This window comes from Lepidochelys kempii, chromosome 23 (assembly GCF_965140285.1).
Source record: "Lepidochelys kempii isolate rLepKem1 chromosome 23, rLepKem1.hap1, whole genome shotgun sequence".
NCBI classification, from domain to species: Eukaryota; Metazoa; Chordata; order Testudines; family Cheloniidae; genus Lepidochelys; species Lepidochelys kempii.
In genome coordinates this window covers 963,826-978,805 of record NC_136402.1, presented here as the reverse complement: position 1 = coordinate 978,805, position 14,980 = coordinate 963,826, and the positions used below count along the sequence as shown (strand labels likewise).

Here is a 14,980-nt window from a genome sequence, read left to right as displayed (position 1 = left end):
TGGCCGGCCTGGCTCCGGGGGCCGGCTGCACGCTCAGGGTGCCCTGTCGGGGTGCGGGGGCTCGGAGGCTCTGGGGCTGGGCTGGGACAGGCCGGGGCCTGCAGGCTCCGGGGCAGGGCGCTCGGCTGCCCACTGTGGCTCCTCGGCCTCTCGGGAGGCCTGAGGCCCCAGGCCCAGGTTCCCCCCAGGGCTGGCCCCGGCCCCGCAGGGCCCAGCTGACGCCCAGGCTGGGCGGGCGACTCCAGCCATGGGGTCCCAGCCCCAGGCCCTGGGGGCGAAGGGCGCTCCTGGGCCTGGGCCTACAGCACTGGGGAAAGCCTGAGCTAGAGTAGCCGGCCGCCATCTTGGAAAGGGGCATGGACAGGGACGTGCAGCCACGTGACTGCCCCGCAGTCGCCATCTTGGGCAGGGATGGGGGGCGGGGCATTTCGGGTCGCGCGACCGCACACGCAGCGCGGCGTCTTGGCAACGTGACCTTCCGGCGCATTGTCCAACGCACGCGCCACGACACTGCGCCGGGCAACGGGCCCCCGCCGCTTGCCCAATGAGCGCGGCGGCGGCCCGGCACGTGACGCCTCGGCCCGACCCGTGATTGGTAGGGCGGCGGCGGCGCGCGCTGATTGGCGGCGCCTGCGAACAGTGCCGTTCTCCAATTGGTCGGTTGGCCCTAAGTGGGCGGGGCTTCCCTTAAAGCGGCAGCGAGGCCCGGCTGACAGTTCGCCGGGGCGGAGCGCGATGAACCCAGATGGCGGCCCCGGCGGGGGGCTCCGGCAGCGTCAGTGGGGGAGGGGGTGACGGGGGGGTGACGGGGGGAGGGGCGGCGAGGGGGTGACGGGGGCTGTCTCGGGGGGAGGGGCGGCGAGGGGGTGACGGGGGGGTGACGGGGGGAGGGGCGGCGAGGGGGGTGTCTGGGGGGAAGGGCGGCGAGGGGGTGACGGGGGCTGTCTCGGGGGGGAGGGGCGGTGAGGGGGGTGTCTGGGGGGAAGGGCGGCGAGGGGGTGACGGGGGCTGTCTCGGGGGGGAGGGGCGGTGAGGGGGGTGTCTGGGGGGAGGGGCGGCGAGGGGGTGACGGGGGCTGTCTCGGGGGGGAGGGGTGGCGAGGGGGTGTCCGGGGGGAGGGGCGGCGAGGGGGCTGTCTCGGGGGGGAGGGGCGGCGAGGGGGCTGTCTCGGGGGGGAGGGGCGGCGAGGGGGCTGCCCGGGGGGAAGGGCGGCGAGGGGGTGACGGGGGCTGTCTCGGGGGGGAGGGGCGGCGAGGGGGCTGTCTCGGGGGGGAGGGGCGGCGAGGGGGGTGTCTGGGGGGAGGGGCGGCGAGGGGGTGACGGGGGCTGTCTCGGGGGGGAGGGGCGGCGAGGGGGCTGCCCGGGGGGAAGGGCGGCGAGGGGGCTGCCCGGGGGGAAGGGCGGCGAGGGGGCTGCCCGGGGGGAAGGGCGGCGAGGGGGGTGTCTGGGGGGAAGGGTGGCGAGGGGGTGACGGGGGCTGTCTCGGGGGGGAGGGGCGGCGAGGGGGCTGTCTCGGGGGGGAGGGGCGGTGAGGGGGTGCCCGGGGGGAGGGGCAGCGAGGGGGGTGTCTGGGGGGAAGGGCGGCGAGGGGGTGACGGGGGCTGTCTCGGGGGGGAGGGGCGGCGAGGGGGGTGTCTGGGGGGAGGGACGGCGAGGGGGCTGTCTCGGGGGGGAGGGGCGGCGAGGGGGCTGCCCGGGGGGAAGGGCGGCGAGGGGGTGACGGGGGCTGTCTCGGGGGGGAGGGGCGGCGAGGGGGCTGTCTCGGGGGGGAGGGGCGGCAAGGGGGGTGTCTGGGGGGAAGGGCGGCGAGGGGGTGACGGGGGCTGTCTCGGGGGGAGGGGCGGCGAGGGGGGTGTCTGGGGGGAAGGGCGGCGAGGGGGTGACGGGGGCTGTCTCGGGGGGGAGGGGTGGCGAGGGGGCTGCCCGGGGGGAAGGGCGGCGAGGGGGTGACGGGGGCTGTCTCGGGGGGGAGGGGCGGCGAATGGGGTGTCTGGGGGGAGGGGCGGCGAGGGGGTGACGGGGGCTGTCTCGGGGGGGAGGGGCGGCGAGGGGGTGTCTGGGGCGGGTTCAGGCCCCCTGGCCGTGGGGCACCTCCCTGCAGTGGCCTTTGGCGGTTGCTGCCTGCGAGCTCGTTGGTGGGATGAGGTTGGGGGGTCTCGCCCTGTCCCCAGGGGCTGGCTGTCTCGGGGACCCCCCCATGGCCGGCATCGCTGGAGGGCCCCTCGTGGGCAGCCCCAGCAGAGCGGCCCGTGGCTGAAGGGGCTGAGGAGAGCCAGCTTCTCCAGCCTCTAAGCCGATCGCGTGGGGGTGCCCCCCTGTGCCAAGTCCCTGTGCCCTGGGGTCCCATCACCCCAACTCACCTGCTGTCTCCTTCCCGCAGCCTCCAAGCGCCGGCTGCCGGCCGCCTCCTCCAGCATGGCTGATCCTCCCCAGCTGTTCGATGACACCAGCTCCAGCGCCCTGGGCAGGGGCTACGCTGCCCCGCAGTCCCCCCCTGTGGGCTACCCTGCACAGGGCTCCTTCCTGGCTGAGCCCATGTCCAGCTTCGCCATGGCCTACGGCAGCACCCTGGCCAGCCACAGCAAGGAGATTGTGGACAAGAACGTGAGTGTGGGGCCAGGGGGAAGGTAGCGGGGGGAGACGTCCCATCCACAGCGCAGCCTCCAGTTTGTCCTGTTGCTGAGACAGAAGACTGAGTGGCTGCTTCTCTCTGACCCTACCCTCTCCTCGTGATGCCCCCTGCTCTGCACTTGGTGCTCCCCCCCACACATGGGGCCCCCCATCCTACACCCCTGCCCCCCTGTGCCCTGAGCTGCTTTCCTCTCCTTGCAGATTGACCGCTTCATTCCCATGACTAAGCTGAAATATTACTTTGCCGTGGACACTGTCTACGTGGGCAAGAAGCTGGGGCTGCTTCTCTTCCCGTTCATGCACCAGGTAAGCCCAGAAAGGCTGAACCTAGCTGGGTAACTGGAGCCACGGCCTTGTTCGTTAGCAGGTTGGGTGATGGGAGTTGCAAAGGGCTCTTTAGCCTGCAAACTTCAAATGGAGGATTGAAGAGTCCAGGACGTCACCTCCACCATCCACCTCCAAAATCAGCTGGCGCCTAAGTCTGAGTGCGCATACAAGGTTGTGCGGGTCGTCCGCATCTAGGGCCGCTCCGCCCCCTGGTGTGGGGCACACTCTCTGGATGGTCAGTCTGACTCCACCGGGCCCATTCTGCAGCCCCTTACAACCACTCTGCTGTAGTGTTTAACACCCATGGGAGGGGGGACGCTGGTGGTAGGGCTGTGCTGCCGGCAGGGCTCAGGGTGATGCAGCACCCCCAGACCCGCACACTACATAAGTGACTCTCCAGTGCAGGGCTATTGGCCCCGGGGCGCTGGCTCCTGGTTGCTGAGTGCCGCACCAAGAGACGCTCGCTGGGTGGCCTGGGTTTAAAGCTAAACGAGCTTCCTGGCTGGCTCGTACCGTGAGGCCGGTTCAGGAGGATGGGCACCATGCAGAGATTGCCCTCCCTTGCCAGCTCACCCCTTCTGGCTCTGCAGCACTCGGGTGTCTGGGGTTCCCCTCACAGGTGTGTCTCTTGGCAGGACTGGCAGGTGCGATACCAGCAGGACACACCTGTAGCACCACGGTTTGACATCAACGCCCCTGATCTCTACATTCCAGGTACCTTGCTGGGCAGCAGCGTGTGGTCTGATTTGACCCTGTGCAGAGGGCAGGCCCTCGTCCTTCCGGGCTTGTAGGCTGAGTCCCGCAGTCCCTAGCCAATGCAGCACTGGGCGCTGGGTGTTATGGCCTGACTTTCAGGGGTGCTTGCATGGGAGGTTGAAAGTTGCACAGTTCACTGTGGATCCGAGCAGCAATATAGATTAGTTGGCTCCCTGAAACCTTCCCTGGTTTCCGAGGCCTTGTCTACAGGAGGAAGCTGAGCGGCCTGGCTACGGTGGGGGAATTATTCTGCTGTTGCCAACTCTTCGGGAGTAAAGGCAGCAGAGTTACTCCCTCCACCATCTCGGAGTTTCCTGTGGGCATTGGGAGCCCTCTCAGCTTAGTAGCCCAGGTTGGCATCTCCCATGTGCTCTTTCAGGAGGTCTATGCATTCCCTATCCTCTGGGCCGGACTGGTCCCCTCTGCATGAGAGCAGTGACTCTGGGACTCACCAGCTTGTTTCTCTTTCCTTCGCAGTCATGGCTTTCATCACGTACATCCTGGTGGCTGGCTTAGCACTGGGAACCCAGAACAGGTGAGGAGAGTGCTCCCCAGGCATAGGCGCCGACTCGTGGATGCTCCGAGGCTGGAGCACCCACAGGAAAAACTTGGTGGGTGCTCTGCACCCACTGGCAGCTCCCCACGCCAGCTCACCTCCGCCTCTCCCCCTGAGCGCGCCTTCCCTGCTTCTCCCAGCGCTTGCTGCCACGGAACAGCTGTTTCATGGCGAAACAAGCTGAGGGAGGGAGGCGGGAGGAGCGGGAACGTGGTGCACTGGGGGGGCCAAGGCGGGGATTTGAGGAAGGGGCCCAATAGGGACAGGGAGGGTGCGGAGTTGGGGCAGGGGTTGGAATGGGGGTGGGGCGGGCAGGGGTGGCGCGAGCACCCACTGGCGCCAGGAGAAGCTGGTGTCTATGTCCCAGGTGCAGCAGCAGCCTTGGGTCTGTGCTGTCCTGAGGACTCGGATCTGCCCCGTCTGCGTGTGGTTCTCCTGAGCGTGGGGGTGCAGCAGCCTCGTGCTGGGGGTGGGCGCTTTCTCAGACCCTGCGCCAAAGGTCAGGCTGATCCATGTGAACAGAAGCTTGACCAGGGTAAAACTGGCAGCTGCTGAGTGCCCACATCCTTTCCAGGAATGCCCTCCAGGCGGGGAATTTTAGTGGGAGTGGGGGGACCCCAGCCTGAACCGGCCCCACCTTCCCAGGTATGTCAGTTGGGAACGCCATGCTCCTGTGCCTGGAGCAGACCGTCCTGTGGTGGCCTCTAGCCGGCAGTACAGGAGCTCTCTGCGTGTCTCCGTGCCCAGAGGGAGGGCGTGGGGTCAGCCTGACCCTGCTGCTGGTGCCCGGCATTCGATGGCCTGCAGGCTCCCCGGGGGGCTGGGAGGTGGCCGCATGGGAAGCGTCGTAGGTCCTGCCAAGCCTAGGCTGCCAGGAACTCGCCCATCGGCAGGCTGGCACCCTTTGACCCTCCCAGTCCCAGCTGGTGCCCTTTGACCGTCCTGACCCCTGTGCGAATGCAGGTTTTCTCCCGACATCCTGGGCTTGCAGGCCAGCTCGGCCCTGGCCTGGCTGATCGTGGAGGTGCTGGCCATCCTGCTGAGCCTCTACCTGGTGACTGTGAACACGGACCTCACCACCATCGACCTCGTCGCCTTCTCGGGGTACAAGTACGTCGGGTGAGTGCTGGCCCCTCCCCAGCCTGGAGCTGCAACCACCGCACTCGAATGGGGGGAGGAGACCAGCCCTGTGCCCTGCAGGGAGAGGGGATCGTGTCCCAGTCTCTGAGCGGCAGAGGGGCTGGGGTCAGCGCTCTGGGGCTGACGCAGATGTGCAGTGTGTGGAGTTAAAGGGGCCTGACTCTGGGTGTGGGTCCAGATCTCTGTCGAATTAAATTAGCGCCAGGGGGATGCGTTTGGAAACGTGTCCCTCCCCCCCCAGCCTGTGAGTGACCACGCTGCAGTGGGGTGCTGGGCCAGGGCCCTAGCACGGGAGGGGGTGCTGGTGGCACGGCTCTGCTACCCCCAGGGCTAGGGGTGGCACCCCACACCCGCTCACTTCATGCCTCTCCTGCGGCAGGATGATTGTCGGCATCGTGTCCGGCCTGCTGTTCGGCAAGACTGGCTACCACCTGCTGCTGAGTTGGTGCTGCCTCTCCATCTTCGTCTTCATGGTAAGGGCTGGCTGCGGCAAGGGGACAGGTGGCCTGGGTCAGTCACGGGGTGGAGTCTAGCTCTGGGGCTGGCTACTGGTTTGGCTGGTTCTGACCTCGGGACTGCGCTGCTGGTGCTGGGCCCCGTGGAATCAGCGTCTCCCCTGCGTTTCCTCTCCGGCTGCGGGAGCTGAGGAGAGCGTCCCAGGCCGGGCCCTTGTCCTGGGGACCAACCGGCTAGCGGTGCCCAGTATATTGGGCTCGGACGGCTGGGGGGGGAAGAAGCGGCAGCATGTGCCATGTGGCCAGTGGCCCAGGGCTGCTCCCACCAGGCCCTGGCCTAGCGCTCTCCCCTCTCCCCCCAGATCAGGACGCTGCGGCTGAAGATCCTGTCGGAGGCGGCTGCGGAGGGCGTGCTGGTGCGGGGGGCCAAGAACCAGCTGCGCATGTACCTCACCATGGCTATCGCCGCCCTGCAGCCGCTCTTCATGTACTGGCTGACCTTCCACCTCGTCAGGTGATGGGGCCTCCCTCATGCATCTCCTCTCCAGCTGCCCGGGACCCTGCCCCTCGCTCCCCAGCCGCGCTCCCTGCCTGGGGCCTGTTCACAGGCAGGCTGATGGCGGGGGTCAAACAACGCCGTGTCCGCTCCAGCTTGTGCTGCGGTGACGTCCTTGTGTTAGGGTTAGCGGGGTGTGGGGGGGGGGGGGGGGCTCCTGGCCAGGATCCTGGGGCGGGGTTCCCTCTCTGATGGGTTTAGCCCTTTAGTAAAGAGACACTGCAGGGTTTTGTTTAAGGGCCCCAGTCTGGGGCGTGGAAGGAATCTCGCTGTCAACGGGGGAGGCGCTGCCCTTGGGGGAGGCAGCTGGAGCTTGGCATATTCCAAGTGACTTGTCTCTGAGAAGGGGACCAGCTCGGGAGATCTCAGGCTCTGCCCTGGCAGTGTCTGTGGAGGGGTGGGACCCTCAGCTGGGCAGTGTCTGAGGGGTGGGGGTGTCCCTTACCCTCCAGTGCCTCCTCCGTGGGCAGCTGTCTTCCTGCAGGGCCGTGAAGAACCAGCTGCCTGGAGCTCCGTGTGGGCCAGCCCTGCGCCACCTCGGGGTCTGCCTGGTTCTGCACCAAGCTGCTGGGGTGGGGCTAGTTTTGCATGTGAAATGCCAGCCTGCGTTCCTGCCTAGAGCCGCCCCCACCTCCAGGCTGGGCGGCACCAGCCCAGGGCTCACGGGGTGCTGGGGGCACGTCTGGCTGTCTGGCCATTTTGAACCAACAGCTGTTTTTTGTTTCTCTCGGTGTTGGCCGGGGGTGGCTGCCAGGCTGGGGCCTAGGCCACTGGGGCCAGTCTTGCCCTGGACACGGCCTTTGGGCTGGTGCTACGTAGGCCCCCCCCTGCCCGGTCTAATGCCTCCTGTCACTGGCCTTCAGGGCTGGCTTCCTGCAGCTCCAGCTAATGCCTGGGCAGGTCTCCCCCAGCTTTGCTAGACCCCCACCCCCCCGGCTGCATGTTAATGCATGTGTGCTGCTGCCTGGTGGTTTCTCAGTTACTCTGCTGCGGCTGGGGGGCAGGCCATGTTAGGGCTGCCTCGCCGGGGCCCGCCGGGGCTGCATGCGGCCTGAGCCACCCCCTAGAGCCTCTGTATCCACAAGCCAATAAACAGTAGCTATGGTGGCTCCGTGTGCTGGCGTGCATGGGGGGGGTCACTCACGTAGCCAGCAACAGGGACACCCCAGGGAGACTGCCTGGCCCCCAGGAGCGCAATTGGAGCATCCCCAAGGGCACCAGCACCCATTTGCTGTCCACACTGGAGCTGGCTGGGCGTACGGCTACTCCCCAGCCCCACACTTTGGCCCCTGCTGCTCCTGCCCTGAGTGGGGCAGCTGCTCCCCAGCACCTGCCACAACTGGCTGGCTTGTCACACACCAGATCTGCTGCAGTGCAGGCAGGAAGCTGGAGAGCCTGGAACTGCTCCACATTTCTGCAGCTGGGGGCCGCTTGCCTCCCCAGGGCCACCTGCCAAGCTGCTGTTCCCTTCCCTGCAGGTGGGGCCGAGAGCACCTCCTGCCACCTTCTCCTGACCCCTTCAGAACCTGTTCTGTGGGTCAGGCCACACCTGGAGGAAGCTGCCTGGGCTGGCCCTGCCCTAGGCTCCTGCTCGTTAGGGCAGGCTAATAATCCCCTGCCTCACACAGCATCCGCAGGGCAAGCTCAGACCCACCCTTGTTTATTTCCAATTAAGGCTCCAAAGGGCAGGCTCCAAAGGGACAGATAAGGGCAGCGGGTGCCCGGCTGAGCTGCTGGTTCTCCTCCCAGCCCTGCTCTCGGGCCGGGTCTCTGCCCAGCGCCAGGTGTGCAGTGTGGGCCAGACGCAGCCAGTCCTGGTGCTGGCATCAGTGGCTCTTCTTTTCCTTGGACTTCTCCTTCTGCGGCTTCTTCTCCTTGTTCAGCTTCTTCTCCTTCTTCTTCTTCTTGTGCTCGTTGCCTGGGCAGTGGGGCTGCAGGGAGAGCGTTGGGGTAAGGGGGGGAAGGACCTGGGCTCCCCAAGAGCCCAGCTCTGTCCCAGGCCTGCACAAGCCTCGGTTTCCCTCCTCCCTGCGGCTGGTGTGTTCAGACAGAGCTTGCAGCGGGGCGGTCTCCTGCGGTGGGGTAGCACCTGGTCCCCTGGGGTCTCTAATCTCCAAGGCTCTGCTGCTGTGATCCACCTCTGTTCCCTGGTGGATCAGGCCCAGGCCCTGACCCTCCAGGACCGTGTTTGCCTGCTAGTGCCAGCTGCTCTCTGCAGCCAGTCCCAGCCCTGCTCTGCCCAGCAGCTGGGGCCGTGCCCGCCCTGGGGGCTGCGGGTCCCACCCTCTGGCCCTGACAGCAGCAGAGGCTGGATTCTAGCCCCAGGCTGGGCCGCGGGGCACCAACAGCCCTGTGGTTATCAGTGTGCGGGCAGCAGAGCTGCCAAGTGCCCTTGGGGGGCTGGGATGGCCCCCAGACCTGGGCAAACAGGGCCAGGGGAGCCAGGAACCGGGCTCCCTGCAGGGGCTGCTGGCCATGTACCCTCCCAGCAAGAACAGGCTGTGGGGCTGTCTGCTGGCAGGGGGCCCTTGGCACCTGGGTGGGGAACAGACCCGCCCCCTTCCCCTGGCATGGGGGGCTCTCCTTATCCCCACTGCATGGGGCTAGGGCAGAGCTAGGAAGAGCACCCAGGAGTCCTGGCTCCCAGTGTCGACCCCCCTCCTCTAACGCTCAGCCCCCTTGTCCCCTCCCTACTGTGGGGAACCCCAGAACCCCCCGGCAATGGTGCCAGCAGCAGGCGCTGGGGGAGGGAGAGGAGGAGGCTGGGCTGGCAGAGCTGCTCAGGAGGGTGCCTATCTCAGCCCTTCCCCCGGGGGGTCCTGGCCCCTCACCCCCTACCTTGCCATGGTGCTCCCCGCTGCTCTCACTGGAGCTGCTGCTGGAGTCGGAGGAGGATCCGTGCTCGTCCTGAGAGAGAGACGAGGTTCAGCCTTGCCCAGGCCCCACCCAGGCCCAGGGCCCCCCCCAGCATTGCAGCAGAGTCAGCGCTGCAGTGGGCATGGGGGGATGCCCAGAGCAGGTGCCCCCCATCCAGGCACCCTGAGTGGTTACCCCTCCCCCACCCAGAGCACCCCCAGACATGGGGCCTGATTCCTGCCCTGACCCCACCCTGGCTCCCTGAATCCTGCCCCCCCCATACCTTGTGTTTGGTGGGGTGCCCCACTTTCTTCCCTTCCTCATGTTTCTTGAGGTCCGGGTCAACAGCTGCGGGGCAGAGAAGAGTGGGTCAGGCTGTGCCCAGCCCAGAGCCCTCTCCCATGGATGGCTATGGGGCACAGGGGTCAGGAAGCGGGGCAGGCAGGGCCCCTGTGCTGGGCTGCTGGTGTCTCTCCCCCGCCCCTGCAGCGCCCAGCACTGGGCCCTGTTCCGCGCCTACCCGCCCCCCAGCCTGGGGAGCGCTGGGGGCCCCCACTCAGCACTGGCAGGGGGAACCTGGAAGACTGGACCCTGGGGTGGCTCTGCCTGGGGGGGTGGGCTCCCGGGGTCTCTGCTGGGGGAGGGCTGGCCCCCGTGGGCACTCCTGGGGTCTCTGCCCCAGGGGGGGGTTCCTGGCTCCTGGGGGGGGCTCTAGGGGGTCTCTGCCCCAGGGGGTTCCTGGCTCCTGGGGGGCCTCTAGGGGGTCTCTGCCCCAGGGGGTTCCTGGCTCCTGGGGGGGGCTCTAGGGGGTCTCTGCCCCGGGGGGTTCCTGGCTCCTGGGGGGGGCTCTAGGGGGTCTCTGCCCCGGGGGGTTCCTGGCTCCTGGGGGGGACTCTCTAGGGGGTCTCTGCCCCGGGGGGTTCCTGGCTCCTGGGGGGGACTCTCTAGGGGGTCTCTGCCCCGGGGGGTTCCTGGCTCCTGGGGGGGACTCTCTAGGGGGTCTCTGCCCCGGGGGGGTTCCTGGCTCCTGAGGGGGACTCTCTAGGGGGTCTCTGCCCCGGGGGGTTCCTGGCTCCTGGGGGGGCTCCCAGCTCACCTGCTGCCCGGTTACAGTCCATTACGCTCCCGAGTCGCGGCGGGGCCGGGCCGGGCGGGGTTTTATGGGCAGCTCCAGGGCGGGACCGAGCGGACCTTATGCCCGGCCGCGCCCCACGGCTGGGGGTGGGAGGGGGGTCACCCCCCCCCGCTCTGGGTGCAAACGCCTCGTCCCCGCCTGCGGCCCAGCGTGTCGCAGACAGCGCGGGGGGGGGGGACCCAGGCGTCCGGGCTCCCGCCCCCCCCCAACCCACCAGGCCGGCGGGTCTCACACAGGGCCCGGGGGGGCGCGACACTCGCCGGGGCCCAGGGCAGAGCCGACGCCGCGCCCTGGGGGGGGCTCCCGGGCCTGGCCCCCGGGCAGCAGCCGGGGAGTTACCCCCTGCGGGGTCCTGTGCCGGGGGCTGCCCCCTGGCCGGAGTTTTACAGCGGGGGGGGCGGGGAACCTGCCGGCCCCCTGGGCGGTTTCAGCGCCCGCCGGGGTGCGGGCGGCGCTAGGACCCAGGGGAGGCGGAGCCCGAGCGGGTCTGGGGATCCCGGAGCCAGAGGCCGCCGCTGCTCCCGGGTCCCGCTCGGTGCCGCGGGTGAGTGAGGCCCGGGGGAGGGGGAGGGGACACCGGTGGGGGCGGCGGGGGGAGCCCGGGAGCGGAGGGCAGGGCTGGGGGGGGAGCCCGGGAGGGGAGGGCAGGGCTGGGGGGGGCACCGGCGGGGGAGGGGGGAGCCCAGGACCGGGAGGGGAGGGGGCGGCGGGGCTGGGGGGGGCACCGGCAGGGGCGGGGGGAGCCCAGGACCGGGAGGGGAGGGGGCGGCGGGGCTGGGGGGGGGGCACCGGCAGGGGCGGGGGGAGCCCAGGACCGGGAGCGGAGGGCAGGGCTGGGGGGGGAGGCACCGGCGGGGGGAGCCCAGGACCGGGAGCGGAGGGAGCGGCGGGGCTGGGGGTGGGGGGCACCGGCGGGGGCGGGGGGAGCCCAGGACCGGGAGCGGCGGGGTGGGGGGCACCGGCGGGGGCGGCGGGGGGAGCCCAGGACCGGGAGCGGAGGGAGCGGCGGGGCTGGGGGTGGGGGGCACCGGCAGGGGCGGGGGGAGCCCAGGACCGGGAGCGGAGGGCAGGGCTGGGGGGGGAGGCACCGGCGGGGGCGGCGGGGGGAGCCCAGGACCGGGAGCGGCGGGGCTGGGGGTGGGGGGCACCGGCGGGGGCGGCGGGGGGAGCCCGGGAGCGGAGGGCGGGGCTGGGGGTGGGGGGCACCGGCGGGGGGAGCCCGGGAGCGGAGAGCAGGGCGGGGGGGGGGGCACCTGACTGGCCGGTTTGTGTTTTTCTGCCCCGGGTCGGCGCGTGTCCCTGGTGCGCTCGGTGAGGACGCTCGTGTGACGCCCTTTGGCACGTGTGTGTTTGTGCCCTGGTGCGAGGGCAGCTGGGGTCGGGAGCACGAACCCCTCTCGGGCCGCAAGTCCCCCTGTCCCCTCCCACCCTCCCTTGTCCCCAGGCCGCAGCGTTCCCCCCACCGCCCCCGTGCCCGAGGCTGCCGGGGGGCATCAGTGCTGGGTCACGGGGCCGCCCCACGGGCCCCTGTCGATCGCCCTGTCCCGGGTGCAAAGGGGTTTGGAAGCCGCTTGCTGCCAGAGACCCCCCCGCCTCCCTGTTAATCCCCTTTGAGCCCCGCTGGTCTCCTGCCCTGGCCTCCGGGCCGCGAGCCCCGACTGTGAAGCGCGAGGCCGGGGGTCCCGCTGGAGCCTGCGACCCCACGACCCGGTTGCCCCAGCGCCGCCCCCCGGCTCGGGGCCGGGAGAGCTCCCAGGGCGGCACAGAGCCGCCAGCCTGGGGCGGGCAGAGCGCCCCGCACACGCTGGGGCCACGTGCGAGCACACGCGTAGGCAGGCGCTGGTAGCGCCCTCGAAGGGGCCCCGGTTCGGGCCTCGCTCCCTGTGCGAAGCTGGGGGCTGCGTGCTGGGCCCCCAGCCATTGCCTGGTGCGGGCTTGGCGCCCTGCCCCCAGCCCGGGGTGCGGAGCTGCCCGTCCCAGCACCTTCCCTCTGCCCTTGGCAGGATGGCGTGTGAGCTCTTCCTCCTCTCCTCCCTCTGGTTCCTCTTCGTCATCTTCTGGATGGAGACCATCAGCCTCTGGCTCTTCCTGTGCAACTTCTACCAGGACCGAGCCTTCTACCACTGGGGGGAGCGGTGAGTCCCGCGGGGGGGCCGTCTGGGCCAGGGCAAGGGCCATGTGAGCACCCCCAGCCAGGCCAGCCGCCTGTCACCTCCACACACACAGCCGCCCATGGGCCTTGAACTCTCCCCCCACCCCCACCCCCAGCTGGGGTGCCCAGGGCCCGGCTCAGCGGGACCCCCAGCTGGTAGGAGCTGAGCAAACCCCAAGAGTGGCACAAGAGGTTAATCCCGGGTAACCTTGCCTGGGAGATGGTCAGAGCAGGGGGCTGGGAGCCAGGACGCCTGGGTTCTCTCCCAGCTCCACCCCAGACTCTGTGCAAAGTGCCCTGCCCCAGGGTAGAGCTACGAGGGGTCAGGGTGGCCCTGGGCCCACCTGCCAGTTGTCTCCCTCCCCAGCTCTTTGCCCAGAGAGGGGCCAGTTCTGCAGGGTGCCCAAGGCTGCTCACTGACTCTGGTGCAACACGGGGCTTGGCTGCTCCCCAGTGACTCAGCATCTCCCTTGCCTCTCCCCCCCCCACGGCAGGGGCCCAGGCAGGGAGCGGAGCTGGCGAGGGGCCCAGGCCGGGAGCGGAACTGGCCTAAGTAACAGGAGAGCGGCCTGAGCTGCAGGCAGGGAATCCACAGGGGGAGAGAACCCAGGAGTCCTGGCTCCCAGCCCCCCCTTGTCCCCCTGTGCTAACCACCAGACCCCACTCCCCTCCCAGAGCCAAGGAGAGAACCCAGGAGTCCTGGCTCCCAGCCCTCCTGTTCTGACCACTAGACCCCACTCCCCTCCCCGTGTTAGGGACAGAACCCAGGAGTCCTGGCTCTCAGCCTGCCCCAAGCTCAGACCCCTCTGGCCAGTTGCCTCCCATGGCAGTCGATAGATAGCAGGGGTTAGCCGTGACTCTCCCCAGCCTCAGCGGGTGCCTCATGCACCTGGCGGGGCTTGAGCCAGTGCCTCGAAAGCAGGCTGCTCCTGTGACCAAGCCCCATGGCCCCCTGGGGAGAGCGAGGCAGGGTCGGGCCTGGCCCCACGTGAGCTGGGTTCAGGAACCACCTCCGCTGACACCACCCCCTGGGGCAGCTCCATCTGTGTGAAAGGGGGACTGACCCCCAGGGAGGCCGGGAGGAAAGTACAGGTTGGTGGGGCCCAGAGGCCAGGGGGATGGCCCGCTGGCCCTGGCTGACGGACTGTTCCCTCCTGCAGGGTCTTCGTCTCTGACCCAGGCCATATGCTCTACGTCTTCGTCAGGTGAGCACCGGCTGGTTCCAGGCCCCGCCCAGCCGTTCAGGTACAGAACCGGCACCGAGCCTTTGCTGTGTGAACTCCCTGGGTCCCAGGCTGCTTGGCCAGGAACAGCCCCGAGCCAGCGGACGCAGCAGGGGCTCCCAGCTGGGACCGTTCCCCCTGCCTGGCAAAGACAGTCCCTGTTGGCCCCCGAGGGCAGCAGAACAGGCCTGTGCCAAGCGCTAAGCTGGGGTGATTCTGGGGGGGAGACCTGAGGCTGTGTCCAGGGCTGCACAGCTGGTGGGACCCCCTATTGCTCATGGTCCGGCTAACAGCAGCAGGGCTGGGCCTGATCCAGATCCAGCTCTGCAGCTCCGGGAGCACAAGGGGCCGAACGTCTCTGACCCAGGCTTTATCTCCTAGCAGCGCTGGGCCTGGCCAGCTGTAGACCTGCTCCCAGCACAGCAGCTGGGGAAGACGAGCACACAGCTGGTCCCTGGCCAGCAGGAACCCCCAGGCGGCTGGAGGATGCTCGGCCACTGCAGAGCCAGGAGGTCAGAGGCGGGGATCCCAGGGTAGGAGGCTCCTGCTGCCGCCCCCATGAGCCACGTGCCCCCGCCAGGCTCAGAACCAGCGCAGGCTGCAGGAAGCCAGCCGGGCACCATATTGAACCCTGGCCACGGGCCAGGGCATCGGGCCAGAACTCTGCCCAGCTGCTGGAGCGTGGCAGGGGCACACAGACGCTGTCCCCTTTCCCCCTGCTCTGAGGTACAGAGGCAGCCTGGTGCTGCAGGCTCAGTGCAGGCAGCCTGGGCCATGGCTGGGATCCAGAGCCAGGACACCTGGGTTCTTCTCCCCTTTGTGGGGCCTCCAGGGATTCTGCCCTGTGTGCTAGGGCGAATATGGAGCTAGCTGCTGCGGGAGGCACAAGGCCGTTAGCCAGCCCCTGTAGGGGTGCAGGCCGCTGTACACCTTTGTGCTGGGCCCTGCAGTTAGAGCAGCCTCAGGGCTGCTCTCAGTTCTGCTCTGCCCCCCATGGGCACCAGGGAGCAATTGTGGGCGTGGAGACTTCTGCCCAGGACCCTGCTCCATGGGCATCAAAGACCTAGGGGACTGGTCCCCTCCACTGTCAGAGGAGCCCCCAGGGGGCTGAGGAGGCGACACAGCCAGGTGGTGTGGCCTGGACACCTCCACGACCCATGGGGGTCTTGTGTAAATAAAAGCTTTGGCACCAA

General features: G+C 69.1%; 2 protein-coding genes across 7 annotated transcripts in view; one reads left to right on the top strand and one right to left on the bottom strand.

Annotated features, from left to right (window-relative positions):
- Positions 1-14,980, top strand: part of YIF1B (Yip1 interacting factor homolog B, membrane trafficking protein) — a 21,057-nt gene extending 6,077 nt beyond the window's left edge. The window contains exons 1-11 of one of the 6 annotated variants that reach the window (XM_073322321.2): positions 666-775; positions 2,381-2,604; positions 2,833-2,937; positions 3,594-3,672; positions 4,192-4,249; positions 5,234-5,389; positions 5,790-5,883; positions 6,228-6,379; positions 12,416-12,547; positions 13,770-13,809; positions 14,172-14,980. In XM_073322321.2, coding sequence (XP_073178422.1) covers positions 736-775; positions 2,381-2,604; positions 2,833-2,937; positions 3,594-3,672; positions 4,192-4,249; positions 5,234-5,389; positions 5,790-5,883; positions 6,228-6,379; positions 12,416-12,547; positions 13,770-13,773 — 1,044 coding nt within the window. In that variant the 5' untranslated portion in view covers positions 666-735 and the 3' untranslated portion in view covers positions 13,774-13,809; positions 14,172-14,980. Of the gene's footprint in view, positions 1-665; positions 776-2,380; positions 2,605-2,832; positions 2,938-3,593; positions 3,673-4,191; positions 4,250-5,233; positions 5,390-5,789; positions 5,884-6,227; positions 7,529-12,415; positions 12,548-13,724 lie in introns of those variants that run through there. The other 5 variants (XM_073322318.2, XM_073322319.2, XM_073322322.2 and 2 more) reach the window with 5 other exon arrangements.
- C23H19orf33 (chromosome 23 C19orf33 homolog) lies at positions 8,066-10,994 on the bottom strand. Its single transcript, XM_073322330.2, has 4 exons — positions 10,374-10,994; positions 9,561-9,625; positions 9,260-9,328; positions 8,066-8,352 (listed from the first exon to the last, which is right to left on the bottom strand). Exons 1-4 carry the CDS (start codon positions 10,393-10,395, stop codon positions 8,248-8,250), a joined length of 261 nt encoding a protein of 86 aa, XP_073178431.1. The 5' UTR covers positions 10,396-10,994; the 3' UTR covers positions 8,066-8,247.

Bases quoted from the DNA above. Each gene is read 5' to 3' on its own strand.
- C23H19orf33 (XM_073322330.2), bottom strand. From the start codon at position 10,395: ATGGACTGTAACCGGGCAGCAG. The intron at 9,626-10,373 runs GTGAGCTGGGAG...TCTGCCCCGCAG, and splicing joins GGACTGTAACCGGGCAGCAG to CTGTTGACCCGGACCTCAAG. The intron at 9,329-9,560 runs GTATGGGGGGGG...TCTCTCTCTCAG, and splicing joins GGCACCCCACCAAACACAAG to GACGAGCACGGATCCTCCTC.